Source organism: Alosa alosa, chromosome 10 (assembly GCF_017589495.1).
Source record: "Alosa alosa isolate M-15738 ecotype Scorff River chromosome 10, AALO_Geno_1.1, whole genome shotgun sequence".
NCBI classification, from domain to species: domain Eukaryota; kingdom Metazoa; phylum Chordata; class Actinopteri; order Clupeiformes; family Clupeidae; genus Alosa; species Alosa alosa.
Genome location: NC_063198.1, coordinates 2,321,197 through 2,349,105, shown reverse-complemented (window position 1 = coordinate 2,349,105; position 27,909 = coordinate 2,321,197). Strand labels below are relative to the sequence as shown.

Below are 27,909 nucleotides of genomic sequence, written 5' to 3'. Positions count from 1 at the left end.
CCTCCAATTGAGATATTTTAGATTATTTAAGGTATTTTAGATGATGTCCTCGTATTACATCCTTGAATTAAACTCTCTCTTCCATTGCTAAGTTCAGTGAATGTGATCGGCCAAAGTAGATATGACTGCACAATCTACTTGACAAGTACGCTTACATTATTCATTACTAAACTTCTCTCTTCCTTTCTGCGTCTGCGTCCTCTGAAAATAGTGCTGCCCTGACAGATTTTGATGAATCAGGTGGACAGGCATTTCAGCCTGAAATTAAATTTTTACTCTACTCTTCCTTAAAAAGGCAAAACAAAGGCGTTGAGTCAAATTACAGGAAACATCCTCCCATGATTCTGTAGCTGATGTCAAAGAATGCGACCAGTACATTCTTTTCAGCTTGTATCGCATACTCACTCACGGCTTCGGGTGATGTCATGCCTTTTTTTTTTTCGGAAGGTTGGGTGTTCCCAATTTGTAGCATTAAAACATTAAACGTTATTAGAGCGGAGAAACTCAGCTGTCTATTGGTTTGGCAACTCCATGTTTTGTTGTAATTGGATGACTGAACTAGAGAGACATTTTACCCGCCTCGTTTCTTAGGCTACATAAGCTTTGTGCAACGCATGTGTGGCAGAAAACAATCATAGCTTTACCTACCTATCGCTACACTCTGATTACTTTTGTAGAAAGTCACAACTTTAGACCACAATCAAAGAAACCAATGGATCTATCCGCGGGAATACAGAAAGTGAGTAAACATCTCGACATTCTCTGCATTAACTTGACCTTGCGTAAATTGCCTTGAGTGAATGAGTTTGTTCTACTGGTATTTGAAAAGTGTCTAACCTTAAACTATTTCACCAAGGAGGCCGTCGTAAGTCCAGGTAGCCTAGCCTATGTCAATAGTGAAAAATGCCATAGACTACTTAAAATCACCTTAGATTGATGAACTAGACTAATATTAGGTTGAGGCAATACCTACGATATGATAGATCTAATCATAATTGGAGATTAGTTTTGAGACTTGATCTGTAGCTAAATAATCCCGACAGTTTAATTAGCCTAGGACAACTATGTTTCATAAATTGGTTCATCAATGATAAGACATCTAGTTTAAAACCAAGTTCAGAGTTGGTCCTTTATTTATATATAGGCCTATATATTTTATTTATTTCAGACGTATGTAGGCTACACGTCTAATAGTTTAATAGATTCACATAAGATGGTTTCGATTCGGTTCTAAACTAAAGGCAATTATGTGGCTGGCATGTGTCGTAGGCCCATACATACAGTCATATTTCGGTTTGAGTGTACAAAATTGCGAGATTGCCTATTATTAGCATACATTCGGGACCCCATCTATGCCTACCTCTTGACCTGGCGAGTTAAGAAACGAGAGGAAAACAGACCGGTCGCTTAATTGCCTGCTCGTTTCACTTCTGTCACATTATTTGCCGTTTGGGCCGGGTTATCAGCTAACCGGACTACACAGATGGGGTACTACTGTGGCGGCAGTGTAGTAACCAGGCTATGAACAGTAACAAGCTCTGATCTATGTGCTATGGACTCTACATCATGTCCTATAGTCTCTCAGCCAGTGACCTGTTAAAGCATTTGCGTCACGGTCATGAAATTAGTAAGGCACTTAATGCAAAAGTCTGAAGTCTTATCCATGTTCTAAATTTAAACTGGTCAGAACCCCCTTCAAAATCAACATTCCTTTATTTTTGTTCTTAATCAATTGCCACAGCGGGCCTAGTGGTGCTATTCATAGGGAATTTAAGTTTGAACTTGAAGTTGTGTTAACAAGACACATGCATGCGTTGGATTTAGATTATGAATGTTACTATTTAAAAAAAAAAAAAAAAAAAAAAAAAAAAATATATATATATATATATATATATATATATATGCTTATATCAAAGTATCTGCCAGGGTCATACTGCATCTCAGCGTACAGTGTAATAAAGTCACTTTAGTGCACACTTACACAGAGGCACAGGCATGAGGATGTGCCTATTGGCCCCCAGGGTCTTTGCACATATTTGCTTTGGAAAGGGGATTATAAAAGGGTTTAATTGTCATGGACACCTCTTTGTAGGTCTGTTGTTTGGTATCTGTTTATGACATTATTTTGCTTGTCATCTTTTCAACAGTCCTATTTATTGGCACTGTGTGAAGTGCCATTCTATTTTTGTGGGGATTTGGAGAGTTGGAGTGTGTATGAAACAACCGGGTTGTATTTCACCAGTTACTTTACATGCTGCTTATTTGTCAATTGACAACTATTGTTTTGTTGCCTAGCAGACCTGTTCACTGTGCCCTTCATTGATAACAGAAACATTAGAGGCCTATCAGACTTACCTGTGCAAGCACTAAGAATGACACTTGTCTTTATTTACATAACCCTAGGAAAATCACAAGAAAATTGTTCTGCAATACACAGGGCAGGTCCTCATGTGCAAGTTGTATTTGAATGGATGTAAACCTGCTCCATTCTTCATTCACAGTGCAGAGGGAAGTAAAATTGATTACTGGCTACATAATACATTATTAAGTAGGGTTGTAGACGTGTGCTGCCTAGCTCTATTTAGTCCCATCTGACTGCACCGCTGCCTCTGAAATGTGCCAGGAGACAGACAAATGTTTGATCTTTTTAAGGCACTTGCTCACCACCACAAAGCCTCTCATTCACACAAAAAACCTTCCCTGCAACTGAAGGAAAGGACTTTGGCTTCTGTCCCAAAAACTATAAATAGTTTCAAGATTTCAGTTTTTTTAGAGCAAGGACTCATAGACACATTCATTCATACAAGTATGTTGTTTAGGCTGTAGGAATTAAGGCACAAAAAAAGTGTTTGCAGTCTGTACTCAAGACAGGGTTATAATCTAGACCATAGCCATTACAAAACAGAGTTTGTCAAACAGCACAGGGACGTCATTAGGCAGAGCTAAAGAGCATGGCTAACTTGGGCAGTTGGAAAGGATTGGGTATGCAAGAAGCAAGCAAGAAGTGGAAACTTGATGAGTAGCAGCTTCTTAAGCATAACAATGGCAATGGATGAACTGGTATGATTTTAAGAGGAGTATTGGCTGAAGAGGATCATGGGCAATGGATGCTAACTCTGCTCAGTAGCATCAAAGCTACATTATTTAGGATTTTCTATTTGCAGAGACCTCACCCAGTTTATATCTTTTATGATCAAAAATTGAATATAATATTCACTCATGGTGCAGAATTAAGGTTGAGGACCTTCCACAGTGGCAGAGCTAGTGTCTGCTAACCAGGCCGGCTCCAGTGGTCAGTCCTCCTGCTGGACCCAGCAGACCCTGGTCTTGCTTCGCTGGACCAAGCAGTCCCTGCCTTATCCATGCCAGATCCTGAAGCTAGATTTGCTACAGGGTCGACTACAGACATGGTCAAACGTTTTGGCAGTGACACAAACTTTGCTGCTTCGGTTTTTGTGGTGACAATTTTTATCAATCGTCCTATATTAATCACATCTTTGAACAAACGGTTTTATATATTTATAAAGAAGAAATTCTTCTCAGGTCCACGGCATAACCGGAAGTCCCTTGTGGTGACAATTTACATTCTTCCTAGATTATGACTATATATATTATAAAACAATGTCGGAATTATTTTACCTTGAAATCACCCGGATCTGACACTACCCGTCCTCTAGTATCAAGTCCGGATGTCACAGAAGTGAGCATTTATCTGAACAAAAAAGGTTAAAGCGCGGTTCGATTCACCGAGTGAGGGGGCGTGGTGATAATATTCTGAACTCAATTCAAAACTGATGATATTCTCTTGGACCAATAGTAGCCTATACGTCTTGATAGCCTTTATGTAGACAGGGTTTAGGCTACCACTGGATGAGAACGATAAATTAGGTGCTACAGAAACTATAGCCTAAGTTTAAAAAAAAAAAAAACTTTCGATCCCCAGGATCTTGTTATTGCAAGTGCATCTTGGGGATGGAAACATGTTGCCCTTTTTGCCTTTATTGTGACAGAACTGTAAAGAGAGACAGGAAGTGAGTAGGAGAGAGAGATGGGGTGGGATTGGGAAATGACCCAGGCCGGACTCCAACCCGGGTCCCCACGGGCACCTGGACACAAATGTGGTATGAACAAGTTTGAAAACTTGAGTCAGTTTGAGATTCAGACCCAATTGTACGGACATAGTCCGCAGGTCATGTCTGAAAACAGCTCAAGTAAAACCTAGTCTAAAGTAAAATGTGCATTATTTCACTGTTATTTTAAGAGCCTACTGTCAAGAAGTCTAGCTTGTGATCTGCCTAGTGTGCAACACAATGAAAAGAATGTGCTAGTGTGCCAAAGTCCTCAGGATCTTTATTCACTGATCTGAATGTCAATTGGGGTGAGTGCTTTTTTTCTAGCTACATTTTAAATTTGAACCCCTTCTCAATCAGTACTATAAAAGTAAATGACTAAATGTTAGACTCGTCATTGCCTATAAGATCAATGCCTAGGTGAGTACAGACACATGTATCCTCTGCTTGTCACACACACACACACACACATATATTTCAGCTAATCAAGTGAAGTCCTTCTGTTACATAGATGGTGCTTGCAATCGGCTCTCATAGGCAATTGGAGATGGGCTGCCCTCGCCACACCCATGATTGATTCAAAAGCTTTTGAACCATGCGTCTGGAGTCTGATCATTTATTCTGCCGCCAATCTGGCAAAAGTGCACTTGGACACACCCCTAAAGGCACTTAAAGGAATACGCCACCCCTAGGTGAAATTGGGTCACTCCCCGCAGTCCCTAGAGTTGGATGAGTGAGCCAAAGCGTTTTATAGCCGACCCAGCCATTGTCCTAATCTAGAAACGGCCCGGTTAGCTTTAGCTTAGCGTAGTCGCTGTAATCCGGCGATTCCAGCTAGGATGTCGTTGCAAAAGTGAATCAAATAACTCAAGATTTTTTTATAATTATTTCTCGTAACCTGTACATTCACATCGAGTACAAATATCAATGCAAATTAACACGAAGGGATTTACTAGACCAATTTAGATTTGGAACTATTTTCGGGCATAGCACCGGCAAAGCACCGCTGCCAAGCGCAAAGACATCACGCAGCATCTGAAAACCCTCAACGTCCGGCAATACACCAGCGTGACTACCAAGTTCTCTGCTACTAGGCTGACAGGTGGGCTTTCTCTAAGAGTTCTAATGGCGATGAATATAGAAGATTGCATGATAGACCTTTTCGAACCTGAGTTCACTGAAGAGGAGTTGCGAGCTTTGGATCTGGGAAGAGAGGACGTTGCGACTAGTCAAAGCGAGTCGGATGAGAGAACGAGAGCAAACACAAACTGGTGGTGTGAGTGTGGAGTGTGCCAACCCATGCCGACTGAAATGGAGTGTTTGTGCTGTGCAGAGTGGGATAAAATACTGCCATCGATGGTGGGCTGCGTGATGTCTTTGCGCCTGGCGGTGGTGCTATGCCAGAAAATAGTTCCAAATCTAAATTGGTCTAGTAAATCCCTTCGTGTTCATTTGCATTGATATTTGTACTCGATGTGAATGTACAGGTTACGAGAAATAAATATAAAAAATCTTTTATTTGATTCACTTTTGCAACGATATGCTAGCTGGAATCGCCGGATTACAGTGACTACGCTAAGCTAAAGCTAACCGGGCCGTTTCTAGATTAGGACAATGGCTGTGTCGGCTATAAAACGCTTTGGCTCACTCATCCAACTCTAGGGACTGCGGGGAGTGACCCAATTTCACCTACAAAATAGGACTCTCTGTTTTCTTCACCTGTGAGGTAACCATATAAGAATTTATTAGCACAACAGTGACCCCGGTCTTAAAGGAGAAATCCGGCTGATTTTTACATGGATCTTGATCGCTAGACGTCGCCGAGTACTGTTGATAGAAAAAAAAAGACCAAAATCGGTGCTACCAAACTGGAGTAGCTACAGCTAATGGCCAGTACTCCCAGTCAGGCCATCCTTAAAAATATTTTTGTTTGCAGTAACAGCCAAAAAAAATTAAAAATGGGTCGGTAGGTAGGTCAATATTTTTTTTTCAAGATTCAAAGTAAAAAAAAAGTACAATTTTGGTCATGGTGATTACGTAGGAATGAATTTACACATATCGTGACGTAACTGACTGGGTCTTCAACCCGTGCCTTCAGGCGCACCATTGCAAACCTCATTCTGATGCAGGTTATATAGACCAGCCTTTCTCAAACTTCTTTGACCTGAGGCCCGGTCATGGCAGAGTTTTGGGTCATGGGGCTCATCTACATGTACCCAGAAAGAAGGCTACAATAGCTCTTGGCCACGTTATATTGAAATTTGACTATACAATACTCAATGCTATACAGTGTATTATACAGTCTCTGCTCTGTTTCTAAGGAAGTTCCAAAAAACACCGTCGTTCTATTAAGTTTCGTTAAATAAATAAATAAATAAATAGCCTTCCAACAGGTTTAAGCGGAGCTTTGATACCAACGTTATCGATTAGTTTCAGTTTCTCTCGCGCAGACGCGCATTGAATGAATGCTCATACCACCACTTAATTGTAGGGCTCCATGTTTAATGACATCGATAGCAGAAACGTTTGTTTTCTTTTTTTTTTCGATCCAGCGGTTTCTTGATCAACTGCGCAGCAAATTATCAGATGAAGCACCGGGCCTAATTTCACTCCACGACTCCATGGACCAGCAGTCTCCATGTTATGGACCCATATTTTGAGAAATGATGAATAGATGAATAGACCACAACCAATTTCAATACTCCGACCACGGTCACCGTTAGACTAGGGGAGAAGGGATGAGAAAAGATCTGGCCACAGTTCTTCCAGAACTTCGTGCCAAATAAAAGCGCCATCAGTTTGTGTGAATGAAACGGCGTAGGCCATAGTGTGACATCGTAAAACCAATGGTGTAGAGATGACGCCACAGGTTTTTTTTTTTTTTTTGAGCCACGTTTGCATGTAGGCAATTTATATTCACAATACTTGGGCCTACTAAAAGAAATATTATTTTATTGCATTTGTATTGGTTGTTTAGAGTTAAAAAAAAAAAACAATCGGTCGGTATTAACGCAAGTTTACAACCGGCAAGTCGGTCGGACTAAAAGGGGAAAAAATAAATATTTGGGTCGGTTCTAAATTGACAGTGTCGGTCGGGTTACGGCAAACGAAAATATTTTTAAGGATGGCCTCAGCTACAATGCTCGGTCTGGGGGTATCATCTAAATGTGCCTTTTTTGCCTCTTAAAGCAACACCAAAGATTCTTTTTCGTATTCGTAACAGGATGAACGGCACTTCTGCATTTATTTTGCAGCCCTCTATCGGCTATAACCACACTATGCAAGTTTGCCATATCAGATAGCGGATCTGTAGTTCGAATGAGACATAAGAAACTACAAATTCGACTTGCTTTACGGCAAGCGTTACTATAGCCGATAGGTGGAGTAAGGCTCTGGGTGGAGCGTACTCGGCAGGTACATATTTTGAAAGACTGTGCTGCGGTAGGCTAAATTATTTACCACAGCGGTAATGGACAATTCCGCTTACAACCTGTAGGGGGACCGAAGAGGAAAAGTGCTTTGGTGTTGTTTTAACAGACTCAAAATGTCATTAGAAGTTCTGTGCAACATGAACAGGGCCCTTTAGTGACAAAGCAATGCATTTTCAACTCATGAATTGTGAAGGAACTGTTTGAATTCAAAGTTTGTACTGTCACATACCTCAGTTTCCATCAGTCGCTTCCAGGAAAGCCCAAGACAGTCTGTTCGCAACGCAAACTTGAAGTTTATTTCCCCCACAAAAATAGGTTACACTGTAATGATTATGACCATATAATGACTATGTAACTACATGGAAATGGTCCAAAGCTTACACGTTACTGAAAGCTAACTCTATTCTTGTGCTGAAGTATCAAGGGAATTCAGTTGTTGCAGGAAAAGGCAAACAGACAGTATAAACTTTGAATTTAGATGGTTTCTTCACAGCTAAGTAGAAAATGCATTGTTTTGTCACGTAAGGACTCATTTAGTACAGACCTTTTAATGACGTATTGAGTCTGTTAAGAGACAAAAAAGGCATGATGCCCCCAAACCTAGCTTTAGCTGACTGCGAGTACTGGCTATTAGCTGCAGCTACTCCAGTTCGGTAGCACCCATTTTGGTCGTTTTTTCCCCTATCGACAGTACTTGGTGACGTCTAGCGATCAAGATCCATGTAAAAATCACCGGATTTCTCCTTTAATAAAGACACCAACAGTATGTCCAGCAACCTGCTGTATGTTAAAAATGCTCAATTCAGTGGGCTGTTTTGTTTTTATATTGCTATCTAGATGTCAGTGGGACAGCCTACAGTTGGTGGTGCCATGATGTGCCTGACGTGTAAAGGGGTCTGCACTGGATTTCAGCCGCATTCCTGGAGGTAATTTATTGTCCTTGCTAAAAACGTATAGAAAACCTGGGAAGCTTCCTTCCCCATCCCAGATAGCAAGAGGCTGGCGGACCACTGTTGGTCTATTGGTGGTCCGCTGGCAGTTTGCAGACAAATTGCCCAATATTTTGCCACTATATTTTGTCCACTCTGTCCAATCTGATTTTGCTATCTGGGATGTTCCTTTCACATTTGCAGAATGTCTCGTTACATTCCTCGTGGCCAACTCTGGATTTCCAAATGCCTTAAAAATGACACATGTAGGGATATTTAGCACATTCCCACCTATCTGGCATGAATAACATAGTTGTCACAGAATGATTCTACATGGTATTTTAACTAATTCTGTTAACAGTTACTTGTAACATGTTCCCTTCAAGGGATAATTGACAAGGTAATACAACCTCAAATCAGAAAAAGTTGTGACGTTGTGTAAAATGCAAATAAAAACAGAATTTGATAATCTGCAAATCTTGTAAACCCATATGTAACTGTAAAAAGGATAGACAACATATCAAATGTTGAGAATTAGAAATTTGATAAATGGTAAATATATGCCCAGCAAACAATTTTCGGTTGCAGGATGCAGGAACGTTCGCTGCTAATGTTCCCTCATGGTCGTTCAGGAATGTTTTCTTGACAGCGCCATAACGTTCCTTCATGGTTAAATCTTTTGGGAATGTTCGCGGAACGTTCTTTGAAACTTTAAAAATCGTTGCCTACTAAGCGGGCACTGAGTGATTTGATTTGGGAGATATATCAGCCTACGATAGGAGAGAGATCAAGTGCATGTATCAAATCTAATTGTCATTCATTCATTGTTAATATAATATTGTTCAAAACACCAGCAAGAGAAGGCTAAACTGTTTCATCCATATTATTTAAAATCAAACAATAATAAATGTGGCAACTGACTTTCAGTGCATGCTTGGAACTAACTAAAGCTAAGTTACAAAATGAACCTCAATAGAGACGCTTCCAAATCAGCACAGCGCCGGTACTTTATTGAATCCAAGGTCGAACCAGACGGAGATCTGGGAACGTCAGTTAAAGGATAAAAAATGTATCCTTAATATAACCATCAGGGAACGTTCCCAAAAGGTTTCCTGACAGTTGCACAAAACTATACCATTATGGAACGTTCTAGGAACGTCAGTTAAAGGATAAAAAAATGTATCCTTAATATAACCATCAGGGAACGTGCCCAAAAGGTTCCCTGACAGTTGCACAAAAACAGCTGTAGGGGGACTTTCTGGGAATGTTCTCTGACGGCTACACAACACAATACCTTTAGATGACATTCCCAGAATGTCTTTTAAAGGTTAAAAAGGAATGGAATGTTGCGTGTTTGCTGGGTGTTTAGTTTGAATTTCATGCCAGCAACACGTTTAAAAAATAGTTGGGACAGGGGCAACAAATTGCTTGAAAAAGTTGTGTAAGGAGGAATATTTCACAACTAATTAGGGTAACTGGCACCATAATTGGGTATAAAAAGTTCTCACAAGATTTGTCGGGCCGCCGTTCTTGAAGTTGCATGGGTAGATTTCTCGGTAGGGACTCGCTACGTCTATAGCTATGCTCGGTGAACGATTCTAGTTTGTTTACCATCAAATTAGCTTTGTAAAGGTGAAAATCTTGCATAGTCTACCTTCAACATGAAATTGCAAAGAACTTTATTCTGTATTTCATCATCTACAGTACACAACATCATTAAAATATTCAGAGAATCCAGATAAATCTTTGCAAACAAGGGACCGAGCTGAAAAACAATATTGGATGCCCGTGGTCTTTAGGACCCCAGATGGCACTGCATAAAAAACAGACCTGTTTCTATACAGAAAGTCACAGAAAGTCATTGTATAGGCTCAGGAAAACTTCAGATAACCATTGTCTGAGTACAGTTTGATTCTCAATTCACAAAAGCCACCATGCAAAAGAAGAAATTGTATTTAGACATGATACAGAAATGTCACCGTCTTATCTGGGCCTGAGCTCGTTTAAAATTGACTGAGGTAAAGTGGAAAATGGTCCTGTGGTTAGACCAATGAAAATGTGTAATTCTTTTTGGAAATCATGGACACTCTGTGCTAAAGAGGAGAGGGTCTATCCAACTATCCAACTTGTTATAGCACTCAGTTCAAAACCCAGCATCTAGGACGGTGTGGAGGTGCATTAGGCATGGGCATCTTGCACATCTGGCAAGGCACAATCAATTCTGAATGATGTACACAGGTTATGAGCAACATATACTGCCATCCAGACAATGTCTTTTTCAGGGAAGACATTGAATATTTCAGGAAAACTAAGCCAAAATGAATTATGCCCATATTTAAACAATATGGCTTCATGGAAGAAGAGTCTAGGTGCTAAAATGGCCTGTCTTCAGTCCAGACCTGTTAAATTGGGTGCAACATGGAATGAAAAAACATGATCAAGAAGACCCTTTTGAGCAGCTGAAATTCTATATCGGGCAGGAATGGGACATTTAATTTTCAACTCAAGTGGTCTCCTATATATATATATATATATATCTTTATATGAAAAGATGAAGCAGCACAGTGGTAAACATGCCCCTGTCCCAACCTTTTTTAAACATGTTACTGGCATCAAATTCAAAATGAACATCTATTTTCCATGAAATAGTCAAATTTGTCATTTCGTGTTTGAAATTTGTAGAATCACATTCTGTTTTTATTTGCATTTTACACAACGTCCCAACTTTTTCTGATTTGGGGTTATGACTTGCAACAGCTGTCTTAAGTTCAAGCAAAAGAAACTCAACTCAAGAGAAGAATGTAACCACTGCTTACATGTGTTTACCACACTCCATAAAAGGCCTAACCTGGAAACAATTATTTTCCCTAAAACTGAGTTGATTTCATATGGAATGACCCAAGCTGTTCTCGTGTTGTTGCCAGTCAGGAATGCAAACAAGCTGTACAATTTATCAAATTTGTCTATTTTTTGTTTGACCCTTGGCAGCGCCTTCTTACGCTTCAAATAAATTTGCAGTGAACCAGTCAATTGCCAGTCAAACCCTTTTGTGAACACAACTTTTAAGTTGCTAGCAGATTGCCAGTGATGCAAGCACACTGTGTTTGCATCAAAAAGATTGGCTCTTTTGTCTACTAGTGAATAACATGTTTCAGCAGTATGTAGACAAAGAGGTGAGTAAACTGAATGACTGTGCTGTTTCAGGAAAGCCTGCATAGTGTGCCACTGCAGCCAAGAAGAACATACCCCTAACTCTGACTTGGAGGATGACCGGAAGATGGGCTGCTTGCTGGCAGACTCTCAGTATAGTCACCTCACAGCCAAGGTCAAGGGTGGTGATGGCTTGCGTGTGTACAAGCGCAACCGCATGATCATCACCAACCCAGTGGTGTCACGCAAAGACCCCACCTTCCACACGATCACCTATGATTGGGCCCCTCCAGGCCTCACACAAAAACTGGTAAGAGTTAACATATTTGGCCATTCTCAGCAATCTGTTATAAAAGGATATCATGTTATGGTCCAAAGGGAATTCTGTTACAAAAGGAATTACACCATTTCAACATGGGGGGAATAGCTCAGGTGTAAACAATAAGGTCCAACCCTGACTTGTTAACCAAAAGTGGCTGATGGCTAGAGGTGGGTCGGTCGCGAACGAACTAGTTCGTTCGAACGGGTCTTTAAAATGAAAAACCTAACTGGTTCGCCTTTCCAGTTCTTGTTCGTTCTTTCATTCGTCGCTGAATCACGCTGACCTAGTGCTGCTGTGAATACCTATGGCCCAGCTTCCTAAGGCGAGAGCCAAACCAATTGTATGCTGTTGTCTGTATTGTTTCTAAAACATTCTCATCGAATTAGCCAATGAGGGGCATGACGGCATAGCAACCGTTTCCATGAAAAAAACAAAACAAATGGGCTAGTAAGACTAGTGGGAGAGCATATGATAAAAAAATAACGATAATGGTTTACATTAACAATTCCATTTTGCATTTCATTTACATTTACATTTAAATATCTGGTAAATAAACGGTAAATGCATGGGCGGACTATGAACTTTCGGGCCCCTGGACCCAGATGTATTGAGGGCCCCCCACTAATTGTCGTATGTCGACACTAATTGTCGTATGTCGTATATGTGGGGGGGGGGGGGGGGGGGTTTGGGGGTTGGTAACACTTGACGGGTGAGTTCATAAAACATTCATAGCAGCTGTCATGAACTGCACATAAAGCATTCATGACAGTTTCATGAGACATGACTCAACATTTATACCAAACCTTGGAAGACAGACTGACGAGAACTTGGAATTATCCTTTAAGTTAAGTCTTATGAAGACAAATTTACTCAACGCTCTGGCAGAAAAATGTGCTTGTTTTTAGGACAAATTTCCTTAAAGCACTGGCAGATAAATTTGAATGTTTTCAGGATGAGATGTCTTAAATTAAGTCAAATGATTTTACGTGTAAGCACTAGGTAAGTCTGTTTATACTGAAAACAATACCAACTAGATGTTTTGATATTAAGATTATATAAGATTAATGACACTTGGTTAGATTTTATTAGGTAAGCAATTTTTGCAGTGTGGTGGCCAATTTATGTGATTTAAATGATTCCTCATGCTCTCTGAGCCACTTTTCCATAATTTCCATTCAATTAGCCAATTGACATTGTCATCCTGGAGTATGCTGGTGTCGTCAGGGTATATGATTACACATGGCAGTGCATTTAACACAACCAATGGCTGCGCTGATGGCGACTGGGTTAAACAGATATGATGTGTATTTTCTTTGGAATTGGAATAAACATATATTTAAAGGTGCTCTAAGCGATGCCACGCGTTTTTTAGCCTAAAACATTTTATGTCACTGCAAACATCACCTAACCAACCGCTAGCTGTCTGTGTCCTGAAAACACTGTAAAAAAACGCGATCTCTGTGGACAGCCCAGGCTCCAAAAACGGCAACAAAAACCACCTGGGCAAACCTAGCCCATAAAAACATAACAAACTGTTCCAGCAAATCACAGACGAGATGTGCGTTTAGGAGAGTTTCAATTGCACGGGAGCAGCACGGGAGGGAGGGGGAGGAAGTAGCGAGCTAGCTCTCTGTTTTGTTTGAAAGTCAACAGAAGTGACGTTACCCGGCCAGCATCGCTTAGAGCACCTTTAACCTTTTTTGCAAGAAAGCTGTGTTTGCTGCACTTCTGAAAAGATTTGGTAAGTTTAAAGGAGAACTCCGGCCAATTTTAACACAGAGCTCAGTTGATCATGTTCATGGAATACTGTCGGTCAAAAAAAATGTGAAGAAAATCGGTGCCATCTGGCTAGCGGATAAAGCAGCCAAAGTGCCTACAAGCTATGCTATGAGGGCATGTACTAAACTGTGCCTTTGTGCCTCATAACAGACTCAAAATGTCATGACAAGTGCTGTGCAACATGAAAAGGGTCCTTACATGACATTACTGTACGTGTTCAACCCAATAATTGTGAAGGAACAGTATAAATCCTGTGTTTGTAGCCTAGGCTGTCAGCCTACCTGTTTTGCTCTGATGCTTCCTGTAGCCTAAAGTCCTTTTCCCATTTCCACAGAAACCAAACGTGAAGTTATACTGATGATTTAGCATTGCAATGTTTATATTAATGACTGTAACAATATGGAAACTCCAAATGAGAGCTGCAGCTACACGCTACTGAATGGAATATGGAGGACCAAAGACGACAGTATAAGTAAATGAATGCAGAAATAAATTAGATATTTTTCCCCCCGGAACATTGAAAGACCAGGCTGAATGAAACTTTATTTTCATTTTGATCCGTCACCCAGCCGCCACTCCGGACCCTGCAAAAGCAGGGTAGGCAGAACACAGTTTTCTGTGATATCTCGTGATATATCTTTCTGTGATATATCTTTCTGTGATATATCTTTTTTTTGTATGTTGGTCTCAAGGGGCCATGTCAACCCATCCCATAATCACTCCTTTAAAGTATAGTGCCACCTAGTTAAAAATGAAAAGGCAAAAACTTGTAATCACAGGTATCTTTGGCTGACGTTCAAAACTGCATGAAATTTGAATGAAATTTGAACCAAGTGCATATTATTTCCATGCGGTTTGGCCTTTCATTTAAACGAAAACAGAGGTTTTATCACTGAAAACGATTATTTCTGAAAACTTAGGGCAAAGTGGATATGTGAGAAAACTCCGGTTTCACTTTCATCAAGGGAAAACAGTGTGTTTGCATTGTGACATATCTTTCCCGCGTTTGTTTGAAATCTCTGATTGTCCACATGTTTGCAACACCCTTCCCAAGCTGTTTTTAGCATCGGTGTGAACGGAATTATTTTTTTTAAATGAAGGAGGGGACAGAAGGGGTTTTTCCAAATAAACTACCCTGCTAGGCCTACGTATTTGTCTTAGATTTTGTTATTGGGTGTTGTACAAGATATTGACAGCACATATTGAGCCCCACCTCTCAACTCAGCCACGGCACACATTCCTTGAAAATTAACTTTATTAATTTAACAGTTGAATTGAAAACCGAATTGTCTGTAGTCTCCTTATTTCATGCGACTGCTTAACAAACTTGCAACAATGTTTTCTTCTTCTACACGATTCACGCGATTCTTTCCTTTTAATATAAAATCAATATGCATAGTAAAGAAACGATCAGACACGATATAGCCCTATGCCGTGTAGGCTATTAATTAAATCACATCTTGTAGATTGCACTCAACCTGTCTGATACACAAGGCGACGTGACCTTAAACACCAAAATGTGATCAGGCATTTCAAACCTCCACATTATGAGAGTTTTAATGTCTAGCAAGCAACAGAAGTTGTTTGAATAAGAATAGTTCATCAATATTGCAATCCCCGTCAATTTTGTGAAGAAGCTGAGGAGCCTGAATCCTTTACATAACAGCCTCTTCCATCTCTCCAACAAGGAACGAGAAAAAAAAATCCTTTTGCAGTCTTCCAACAGAGAATAATCCATAAGGACATTTTTATAAGATGCCTAATTTAGATTAGCCCCAATTTGAAAACTTTGATGCATTAAAAATGAGCAGAGAATTTCACGATTTCGGTTCAATGGCTTTCAGTGGTTGCTCATTCTTAATCCGTGAATAGGATTATGGAGGTATCACTTAAATTCACAAGATTTAAGAAATCCACTGTTACCAACCATTACAAGCTAGCTTGTTGGTAAGGGGTTGAAATAACACTCAAAAATAGGCTACATTTAGAGAATAGGCTTGTCTGATAGGAACACTCGTGCATGCATGGTTCAGATATCAGACCAGCAACATTTTGTAGATAAAGCTATTGCTAATTTGCATCTTTGATTTAGGCTATGGATCTCCCCTTGGATTTTAATAAACTGAAAGCATAACAAAACAAGGTTAAGTTCAACATGTCAAATAGCCTGGCTATCCATGATTCAAAATAGCCTACTTGCCTTAGAGAAATAAGTAGGCTTGTCTATTGGTTAAAAAACCACACATTGGTCATTGCAATTGAAAAATACCGTATCGAGTTTGTATCGTGTCACCAAAGTGTACTGTTTAAACATGTGGATGCTTGAATGATGGACATGGGCCCAACGTTTCAATAAAGAGGAATGTGTCTGTTGTCCTTATTCGGGTTGGGACCCAGGCCTCTGACCTTTACCATTTCAAAGACATGGCTGTCACTGGTCTTATTTTAGCACAGTGTTGTCATTTATTCTGCCCAGGCCTGAGCTAAGCACTAGGTGTTAGTGCTGCTGTTTCTGGTGGCCCTGTGGGACCCAAAGGCCAGGATGCATCAGGACAGAGATCTGGACCAATATCCCTCGGTGTTTCCATCTTGCCTGTGGCAGCAATGATCTATTGCTTTAGAGATTAGAGCAGAACGTTGATCCCGTAATGACTGAGCAGTTAAAGCAGGCTGTCATGTCTTTCAATCTTTGGATTTAATAGGTAGCAATCTTGCTTCAGTATTTGGTTGATAGATATTGTAAGCAATGGTGGCTGTAACCATAAATGTTAGTCTCTGATTGTCTCTGATTGGAATTGGTTTTCCCGCAAGTGGAAAATGTTTGAGTTTGGAGCACATTTTGGACCCTAATTTCAAAGAGTAATTTTGGACATTTTCACACACTCAGTGATGCCTTTTGGCTATATCAGTTGACACGGCTGATCATATTAATGGTTACAGTTCACAGTTAGTGTGTCCTGGAAATGTTTAGTAGCAGAAGTTAAGGTTGATAATTATCATGACCCTGTCTGTTTCAATATTTCGCTAAAGAAATACTTGTAAACTATAATTGCCACTAACAAAGTCTAAACAAATGTCCTATATTGGGGCCCTCAGTAATGGCAAACAAAAAGTTAAACACAAATCTATAAATCGAAGCCAACATTCCCACATACAATGTATAAAATCAGTAACAAAATAACAGAACAAAATCAAATGTAAGATTTTATGAAAGACTTTTTTAGTTCATTAACATTGGTTGAATTAATGCCATAAAAAGGTTTCGTCACAAAATGGTGATGCAGTCTTTGTTATTAATAAATGTTTTAATTAAATTAATAAATGTTATTAAAAACAGAATATGACTATTTGCAAATCATGTTAACACATATTTAAAAACCTGGAGGAACATTCCACAACTAATTAGATTAATTGGCAACTTGGTTTGGTATAAAAATTGCTCTTTTATTTGTGACTGAAGCATTGAGAGTAGTTAAAGCCTCTCAGTCAACGGGTTTACAGTACTTGACTTATCTAAAGCCTTTGACAGTGAACCACAGTGAACCTGACATTCTATCTACATTATTTGAGCTGGGAATTTCTGGGGAAAACCCTTAATTGCTTTATTTCCTACCCCAGAGGATGTTCATTCAGTGTATCTTGGCGAGAAGGGGGGTATCAAGGTCTCATGACCTCACCACAGGTGTACCTCAGTGATCAGTATTGTCAGCCTTTCATTAACTTTAAGGGCTCTATCTATGGAGCTAAAGTTGTCTCAATAATATTTGTATAATGCGCAGAGGGGGATCCACAAATATTTCTTGATTTGCATGTGTATTTTGATATCTACAAATAAAAAAAACATATTTGTAACTCGTATATTGATTTTTACAAATATAGATAGCATTTGTAAATATAGATAGCATTTGTAAATATAGATAGCATTTGTAAATAAAATGCCATTTGTAAAACCGAAAATTTCATTTGTGAAATGTGATTCTGCATTTGTGGATCACCAGCACACGCATTCTTCGCTTTCCAAAGTTACGTGTTTTTGAGACGTTCTTCGCATGAAAGTCACATAAATCCACACGTGAAAAAAACATATTTGTAACTTGTAAATTGGTTTTCGCAATGTAGATGTGTATTTGTAAATGAAATGGCATTTGTAAAACTGAAAATTGCCTTTGTGAAATCTAATTTTGCATTTGTGGATCACCAGCACATGCAGTTTTTGTTTTCACATTTGTGGATCAGTACACGTGTTTTTGAGACAATCTTTGCGGCAGAGGAGCCACCCAGATCCACAAATAGCCTACCTCTAATTCGCCTGCTGACAGACTTTCTAATCCAGTAGATGGCAGTGTTGTTCTATGGGATTCATAACACACAGAGCTAGCGAACCTATCGTAAACGTGCTAATTACCAACCATTTCGTTGGTAAATTCTAAAACAACGTTTTTTAATACTTCAAAATAACATTTGTTAAATGAACCTTATATTTTTCAGTAGCAATAGGTGTGTAGATTTGAACAAAATCTAGTTTGGTTCTTACCGGGGCTTTTACTGCCTGAAATATCAGATTTTTTTTACCACGCTCAGAGTTTAGTGCTGGGCTGGTGGGTACTTATTCCCAACCTTTCTCACTGCACATCAACGGTTAGCCCGAGAATTCTCGTCGTCGCAATTCAAAATTCCACTGGAGCTCCAAGCGGATTTGTACACGCAGCCTTACAACACTGTTTACAGCTCTTCGAGTCACGGTAAAATGTAATTTTTGGTACATAGCTAATTTAGATAAACTTATGGTGTGGGTGCTTGCGTTTCTTTAGGAATCCGCCGACTTGGTTTGTATAGAAATGAATATTAAGTGACACATACACGTAAGAGGTTGGACATACTGTACGTGACGGTTGGTAATATATGACGTTCCTATAGTTCTCACAGTAAATCTAACAAGTTATGCCTTTTACAACAAGCTTTTTGATGGAAAAGTGGTTTAGTGTTGTTTAGTAAACGCATTAAACCATCAGTCTGTAAGCGAAATCAAGAATTACGAACTTTGAGTTTGTTTATCGTTACCTAGTAACCGAGGCTTTATTATTGCAATTTCGAAATGTACAAGAAATGCAGTAGTGCAGTGGTTAGAGGAGCGAGCTTTGACTCCAAGGATTGTTGGTTCAAATCCAGGATCAATCATTTTGCTAGGCCTACTTTTACAACTTTTGTGTTAGCATGTAAATATCCTGTCCAACACTAACATTGGCAGAATGATTACTCCTGGATTTCAACCAACAATCCTTGGGGTCAGAGCTCGCTCCTCTAACCACTGCACTACCGCATTTCTTGTACATCACGAAATAGAGTACTGAAGTCTGACGTAGCATTTCCATGACCGCAGAATCACTGGATCTAAACAACAAACTTTGTTCGAAGTGACTTAAATAGCATTGAATGTAGACATGTGTAGTGTTTCTCATACATTGACTTATTTGTGGCGGCCCACCACAATATCAACATTGACCACCACACAATGATTTTCCAGGTTGTACTAAAAATTGTGCTTAACTCTAGTTAGCATCATATCCATGCTGCGCTAATTTGTTAAAAACTGCTGCATTCAAGTTAATTCTGCAAACCTGCCACCACAAATAGAATTCAATTCTGTGGGAAACACTGCATGTGGCATCATTTCTAGCTAATAAATTGTTTTAAATGTAGGGTATAGCCAGTTAAACGTGCTTTACCTGCTAGGCAGCAGCTTACCCACATAACACGGATTCCCTGGCAGGTGTAATATAAAGAAACAAAATTCCAGTGGATATTTCACGTCTTCTCAAAGACTGACGGCTTTTAAGAGTGACGTTTTTTGCTTAAAAAATAAAGCCAAAATACAGTACGTCCGTGAATTTAAGGATTTTAACCGCATGCTGTGAATTTACATACTTATCTCTTTTACGGAGGAAACCCATGCTAAAATAAAACTCTGTAGTCACGAATTTGATCGTGTTGGTATAAATATATGTTGTAGTATGTGATTCCTGCAGTGTAAAAAAGTATACTAACATCTTAGAAACGTTGTAAAATGATTGAAATAGATTAAGAAAGCCACGCTAATGGTGATTTCAATGGTTAGATTGATTTGTTTAGATCCAGTGAAATTGCTGCCTTGGCAACGCTACCTCATGGTTTCGGTACTCTATTGCAATACATTTTAAGCTCTATTATCATGGTTACCCATGAAAACAAAAAAACATGGTCAAACTACAGTCATGGTTACCCAAAAAACTATGAAACCGAAAAAACATGGTCTCTCCGAAAAAACTCTTAAGCAGATTCACGAAGGTGTTCTTAAACCTCAGAATTGTTCGCAGTTTCGTTCTTATCATGATGAATACCATTTCTTCTTTGGTTTTAACACTTTAACACTGGTTTTAACAGCCTCGGTTGCTAGGTAAAGATAAACAAACTCAAAGATCGTGATTCTTGATTTCGCTTACAAACTGACGGTTTTATGCGTTCATATACGGTAATCAAATTGTCTTGCTCATGTAGTGTATAATATAAGGTAGAAATGAAAGGTGGTGTATCAGCCTCAATTTGTGTGCACACGGCCCTGCAGTATCATGCCCTTTTATGGGGATTGACAGGGCGTTTACCTATGCTAATTAAGAACAATTGGCACAACCCATCAACTTAAGAAGAAATGGTATTCATCATGATGAGAATGAAACTGCGACCAATTCTGAGGTTTAAGACTCTTTACTATGACAAAATAACCATGTTTTTTCGGTTTCATGGTTTTTTGGGTAACCATGACCGTAGTTTGACCATGTTTTTTTGTTTTCATGGGTAACCATGATGACCATGGTTTATCACTATAGTTGATAAATAAGCACCATGCCCCGCAGGGGTGCTGCTAGAAAATTTGGGCCCTATGACAGACAATAATTCTGGGCTCCCTGTCAGTGCTGGGCCCTTAGAATTGTCCTGACTTCCCCCCCACCAGCAGCACCCCATATGCTCTGTGTGAGGATTGAACTCACAACCTACTACCTACATGTACCTGCTACCTACCGTGCTAACAAGGCTTCAACTGCAGATGTCAGTACGGAGATCTCATGGTTAATCACTATTGTTTTATCATGGTTTCACTGCAGTTAAACCCTAACATTACCATGGTATAAACCATGGCTTTCCTCAGAAGGTATAAACCATGGATTTTCCTAACCCAACTTCATAGTTCAAAAAACACTGTAGTTACACGGTTACCTTGTTAAAGCCATAGTAGTACCACAGTCACCATGAAGTGCGATAGGGGAACCATGGTGGTACCAAAGTTACAATGAAAAACTATGCATTAACCATAGTAGTACCATGATTAGGAGCATGGTGATCATCACCACCATAGAGTACCATGGTAAAACCATAGTTACTGCATTAAAACCATAGGAAACCATAGTGAATTTTCTTAAGGGTTTGACCATTCTATTTTTTTAATCTCAAAGACCTGTGACCTCACCCCCTTCTCTCTCTCTCTCCCTCTCTCACCTGCTCTCTCCACAAGGCTATGCAGTATATGGAGCTGCTTCCTGAGGAGAGACGTCCAGTGGCAGGCACTGAGGGAGCTATCCATCGTCGTAGGCAGTTGGTGAGGCAACTCCCTCTCCATGATCATGATCCTTTGCACTGCCACAACCTGTCTGATGCAGAACTGCAGGCCATGGCCACCTTTGTGAAGAACTTTAAGGAGCAGGTTTTAGGTGTGGGGGAGGTATCTCTGCCTGGGGAGAGGGAGAAGGCACAGGAGAAGAGTGAATCTCCTGCAGAACCAGCTCAGACGATACAGCCCATTACCAACGGCACTTCGGAGAAGAGTGATAAGAAAAGTGAATATGTGAGTCTGCCCTACTTTTCTCTCTCTCTCTCTCTCTCTCTCTCTCTCTCTCTCTCTCTCACTCACTCACTCACTCACTCACTCACTCACTCTCACTCACACTTGTGCATACAAACAAATTAACTACATAATATTACATAACAGGCTCTTGAACATGATCACCATCTCTATAGCTTTCCTCAAGTCATCAGGGGCCTCATGTACAAAGACTTGGATTTCAAAAAGTGTGGATTTCATACTAAAACATTGCGTACGTGCAAACCTGGGCAAATGCGTGAAGCTGACCCCATTTATCACAGTTTTTGTGGAAAGCTCTTCAAAATCTGAAATGTTTGATAAGCCAGTCATCAACAATCGTGTAACCAAATATCGGCGCTGTGTATAGGTTTCACATTCCCTTTTAATTCTGATCCTCTAATAAGTCTACAGTTGTCATTATAGATAGGTTGTTGCATAACTTAGTAGTATTTGCGCATGTTGCATGTCCATTTATCTAGAAACATAGGCCTACTTCAAAGTGTTATCATTTTTAATAACCCACATTTCACAATATACTGTGCAAATAAAGGCCTAGACTCGCGATCAACTAATGTTGTTGCGCTGCATTGCCTCTAAGTGCCGCCAACTGACGATACACATTAAAAATGTGCGTACACCAGGCCAGACATGAAGTTGGCGTGGAGGACCGCACATTCTCATTGAATTTGAACTTTGAACACATTCTCATTCTCAACACATTCTGCACTCTAATGCACATGCATCCATACTGGTAAACACAAGTGGCAAAAATGAAATAGAAATATAAACATGTCGTTGATTAAACACAACCACTCAAAATTGATTTCACTTGTTTCAAATGATGTGACAAAACCAATATAAGCCAGTTCAGAGAGGTTGTTGGAGGTGGGAATGAGAATGGATAGAAGAAACTATGTGAGAGGACGAGTGCATATGCGAGGTGGGGGACGAGGATGAAAGGGAGGATGGCAAAAAAAGGATTTTTATTGGACACTGTAGAGTGCATTGTAGGCTGTATACTGTACAATACTGTAAACAAATCGTATGGCCCTGAACATTGTGCCTTCCATTTGTTTACAGTACTGACTGCTCAATAGATTTTGACTGGTTGCAAGTTCATATTAACAAAGAACAAGAATCAAAGGACAAGTTTCTGAGATGCAGGGTACTGTAAAAATAGGGGTACAAGGAGGAGGAAGAACAAAAAAAGCAAAGAGCAAAGCAAAGTTCATCAAAAGACAATGACGGAAAAATTAGAAATTTGTTTTGAGATTAAAAATGTACTTCTCCCTGAGAACTATATGTTTTGAACAATGTGTTTTCTATTTTCTGGTTTATTGTTTACTGACTGCTTAATAGTGTATATCATTTTGATCACTTTGAAACTTTGATCTTTGATCACACTAAAACTGTTTTGAGGCGAAAGTTTGATTTTGCAAGAAGAGTCAGAGGTTTTGTAAATAATGCTTGAAGCTGAAGTTTTGTGTTTTAAGAAAATAGAGCAAGGTTGTGTTTCAGCAATTGAGAAAAACTGTAATTATACCTCCGCACTGGCGATAGCCGTGGCCATAGGATTAAGTTTTGGAGGTCAAGGAGGTGGAGGTGAAGTTCAAGGTCACTGTGACCATGAAAGTCAAGAATGCCTTGAGGCACATGCTTCAAATATTGTAGGAATGTTTAATTGGACTCTAAGATGAACTGATTCATTGAATTGATGAATTTTGGAGGTCATAGGTCAAATGTCAAGGTCACTGTGACCACATGTATGCCCCATTCTCATGAACACAATATCTAAAGAATGCATTGAGGCATGTTCTTCAAATTTTGTATGAATGTTAACTTGGACTTTGAGACGATCTGATCGACTTTCGAGGTCAAAGGTTAAAGCTCAAGGTCACTGTGACCACATGTATGTCCCTTTCTCACGAACACGATCAGAAACGCAGCGCATAGCATATTCTTATCACAACACAAAGTTTATTCCTATCTTACACTCAAATTTTTCTCCATGCTCTTCTTGTGGGCAGCCGTGGCCCACTGGTTAGCACTCTGGACTTGTAACCGGAGGGTTGCCGGTTCGAGCCCCTACCAGTGGGCCGCGGCTGAAGTGCCCTTGAGCAAGGCACCTAACCCCTCACTGCTCCCCGAAGCCGCCCGTTGCAGGCAGCTCACTGCGCCGGGATTAGTGTGTGCTTCACCTCACTGTGTGTTCACTATGTGCTGAGTGTGTTTCACTAATTCACCGATTGGGTTAAATGCAGAGACCAAATTTCCCTCACGGGATCAAAAAACTATATATACTTATACTTACTCTTTTATTACACGATGCGCCCAGGGGTGTGGCAAATAACAACATAAGGTGTGGTCTGGCACGTGATCTAAAAATCACTATCTTACACCATCTAAAAAGCATTACGCCACTGACCAAGAAAAACCTGGTCTATAGCGAAAGGCGCATATGAAGCACAGCTGAAGACGCAGTCACGAGATGCAAGTGTAACGGATGCCAGCTAGCTTAGCTGTGCTTGTGGAATGTTGGTAAACCTCACTCCCCGACGCCTCAAGAGTGCTGCTGGCATGCGAGCTAGTAGCCTGTGCTTTTAGCTCAACTGTCAGCACGCTCGCCTACCGATCCGAGGTGCTGCTGTTCGCGGGTTCGAGTCCGGGCGTGTGCAGGGCTGAATCGTGCAGGTTCAACACAACGCAGGTTACATAAGCAGCAACTCCTCTGCAGAATAAATGTTCTTAGGTTTTTTATTCAATCATTCGAACATTATTGGGGTGAGTGCTTTTTTCAGGCTATGTTTTTTCGATGGTAACCCATTGTCAGTCAATAGTGAAAGTAATTAACTGTGTATAACTGTTTTGTCATTGACTATGACACCACAGTGAAGTTAGTTTCACTTTGCCTATGAGTTCAAATAATAGACGAGTGCAGATGCGTATAGCCTATACTCTTCTAGTCACAAACAATTTCAGTTAAGCATTGTTTAGTGGAATACCTGTTTCATACGGTCTCACATGCAAGCAGATTTCTTCAAATGCGCTGGTGACCATCAAAATACCGATGCGGGAATCTCTCATTGTTTTAAAGGATGTTACACCCAAAACACACCCATGACTGATTAAGAAACATAAGAACCACCTTTTTGAGCCAGGCGTCGACATTTGATAACAAAACCACCCCCAATGTGGACTGGACAAACCCTCGAAATTTATTTAAACTATTCACCAGTGACCATGATCGCCAACATAGGGCCCTATAATCTATATCTATATCTATTCTATATATATATATATATCTATATATCTATATATAATCTATATTACTTGCCTTGCGACACACATGTTTGTCAACCAGAAATTCTGTGTGGAGGCATATCATTGCAACTTGATCATTCTGGTTTTATTCTTTTTATTATCATATATTATTATATGTAAGTGTGTTGCTGTGTTTCTTGCCAGAGGTGCAGTGGCTGTGGGGAACTGGCAGCAGAGGACAGTCTGGTGGTGTATGCTGAGAGGGCTGGTTACCAGAAGCTGTGGCACCCCACCTGCTTTATATGTGCAGAGTGTGGGGAGGGGCTGGTGGATCTGGTGTACTTCTGGATAAACGGAAGACTGCTGTGTGGACGCCATTACGGCCAGAGTGGGAGACCCCGTTGTCCTGGTTGTGATGAGGTAGGGATAGCAATGGTTATGATGTGATGTTGTGATGTGAATGTCTAATGTTTTACTGAGCCACCCTGTAAATGTAGAAATTAGAAAAGAAATCTGTAGTTAAAAACAAATGAAAAATATGAAAATGTAGTGTAGTTATATTTTCAAATCTTTGGTAATGTATATTAATGTTATGATGTGTGTTTTGAATTGAAAATATGTCCGCTATAACCTGACTCTATCTCCCTGTCTATTCACCCACAGCTGATTTTCTCTGAGTTGTATCATAAAGGAGAAGATGGGCAGTTATGGCATAAAGAGCATTACTGCTGCTGGGAATGTGGTCAGAATCTCAACACTCCATGTGGTTGTGCCAACAGAAAACTTAGACCTGTCTGAACGGCTGCTCAAATAAACGTAGATGTGTCCATCTGAATAAGCCTTTCAACTCAGCCTGTTAATCAACAATTATCCTGTTGTCTCATCCCATATCCATTACAAAACTCATGACTGTTTAATGCATTAAATGCAAAACAGCCTCTTACAAACGGCTCTTAAATTCATCTGAATAAGCCCATGCCAGCCATAGGAAACGTAAGCCCATTTAAACATGATTTGTTTTTACCATTTCGGGAGGAATTTGTTTCTATTTGAAGAATGAGAAGCCCTACTATGCAGATGGATTGGATATATCTTATGTATTTCTCTCTTTCAGCCTAGCCTATAGCCAATATAACAATTCATCTGAGTACCTTGTGGATATAGCTCACTGATTCTTGAGATAAGGGACAAAACATGTCCCCCGTCTTTAAGTTGTAGTTTTGCGCTAAAAATTTACAAATTAATCATTTAAAAATACTTTAGAGGTTTAGTGTATTAATGTAAAGGACCATGTTTACTTATGACATCAATTTCACATATTTTATATATTTTCATTGGAATGGCTTAAAATACGGACCCTTTACCCTGAAAGACATGCAGTTTAGCCTGTCCTCAGCAAGAGGTCACAATGTGAAACTGCAAAAACAAGTGTAATGCATAAATATAACTAAATGAATTGAGTGGTTAGACAAAATGTCACATAATACATGAAGTGAACTTAACATCATTATTACACATAAACACTGCTAACCAAAGGTGTGTCTTCACTTCATGTCAACTCTTTGCACCTCTTACTTGTGGTGCATGTAACTGTAGGACACATGGTTTCATAAGAAACAGCTGCCGTCACAGCTTATGTGTGTCAACACCATCTTCCAAATATGACACCATTAGTTTAAAATTTTGGAATAAATGTTGACATTTTGTGTAGGAAACAGATTGCTACTGAGGAAAAACTAAATGGCTCCAGAGAGCAAGTCATGGACATGAACATCAAGTTTTTATGTAAAAAACATATAATTTTGTCAACTCCATCAGGCATCAACTCCGTCAGATTGTACGTTGTTTACGCTGAAAGAGTTGAAAAGTGCTCCCAAAAACTCTTATGTAATGTATAACAACCACAAACAATAATTATAAGTTCATAAAGTTAGAAGAGGCCATGGAACAAGTGTCAGTCAATTAAATCAAATAACCATCAGGTGTATAATAAGCTAAAGGAGGTAACTATGGGGTGTTATGGGGTGTTTTGGAGCCTGACACAAAGTAATGTCCCAAAAATCTCACTTAGCTGTTGTGGAGCGTAACTTATGCCCTTGCTTGCATAGACTATGACAAGGCACTTCAATATGTGTGTTAACCTTGGTTTGTCAACTGCGTCAGACTTTGTCAACATAGGAGCACACAAGGCTGCAAATGTTCTTGTCTTCCTTTTCCCCTTTAATGTTCATTCTAGAACTAGGCAGAGTACGCCAACACCGAACAAATGTGCTACCTCTACCTCTTGGGAGGCTTGGAATTTCTATTTCAATTTAATTTCACTTAGAGTGCCAAAACATTACACATGTCTCATGGCGCTTTACAGAGTGTTAAACATTCAGAGAGGGCACATGAGTAACAGGGGCGAAGACAAAACTCCCTAGAATTGGAGGTACATACAGTATAGGAAGAAACCTTGAGCAGATCCACGACTCAAGGGCCTGACCCATCTGCCTAGGGTAGGTTTACTGGTAATGGTTTACCTTGGGGGGAAGAAAGAGAGATATAGAGTGGGTTAGTAGTCATGTTAGTAGTCATGGTGGTTAGTATTAATAGTATTAATAGTTAGTATATCAATGGTACTATATAGTGTTATACTATAGAGAGAAAAGGCAAGAGAGGGAGAGTTGAGAGAGGGGGAGAAGAGGGAGTTGAACGGCAAGACAGAGAGAAGAGGTAGGAGGGAGAGTTGAGAGAGAGAGAGAGGGAGGGGGAGAGAGGAGGGGTTGTACTGTACGGCATGACACATGAAAAGTCCATGACAGCGTTATGCTATAGCAGCATAACTATGGCATGGTGAAGGGTAGTCAGCACCAGCGCAGGTATGGTCAGTGACCAACATCGCACGCATGACTGGGGTGCCAGTCACACGAGGACACAGCAGGGTGGTCCATTCCAAAAAAACCCTGAGGTGGTTGAAGTTCCACACTGCTCCATACCTAACTATGGGAAGCACTAAAGAGGTATGTCTAGATTTAAAAATAGGGAGGGTGTCTACTAATCAAATTGAGGGAAGGAGATTATTCTACAGGAG

At 40.0% G+C, this 27,909-nt stretch overlaps 1 protein-coding gene across 1 annotated transcript; it reads left to right on the top strand.

The window, feature by feature from the left end:
* The first annotated feature begins 490 nt into the window (after positions 1–490).
* Positions 491–27,210, top strand: lmcd1 (LIM and cysteine-rich domains 1). Its single transcript, XM_048255119.1, has 6 exons — positions 491–739; positions 8,339–8,427; positions 11,635–11,890; positions 21,228–21,557; positions 25,041–25,256; positions 25,500–27,210. Exons 1-6 carry the CDS (start codon positions 713–715, stop codon positions 25,632–25,634), a joined length of 1,053 nt encoding a protein of 350 aa, XP_048111076.1. The 5' UTR covers positions 491–712; the 3' UTR covers positions 25,635–27,210.
* Positions 27,211–27,909: the final 699 nt, after the last annotated feature.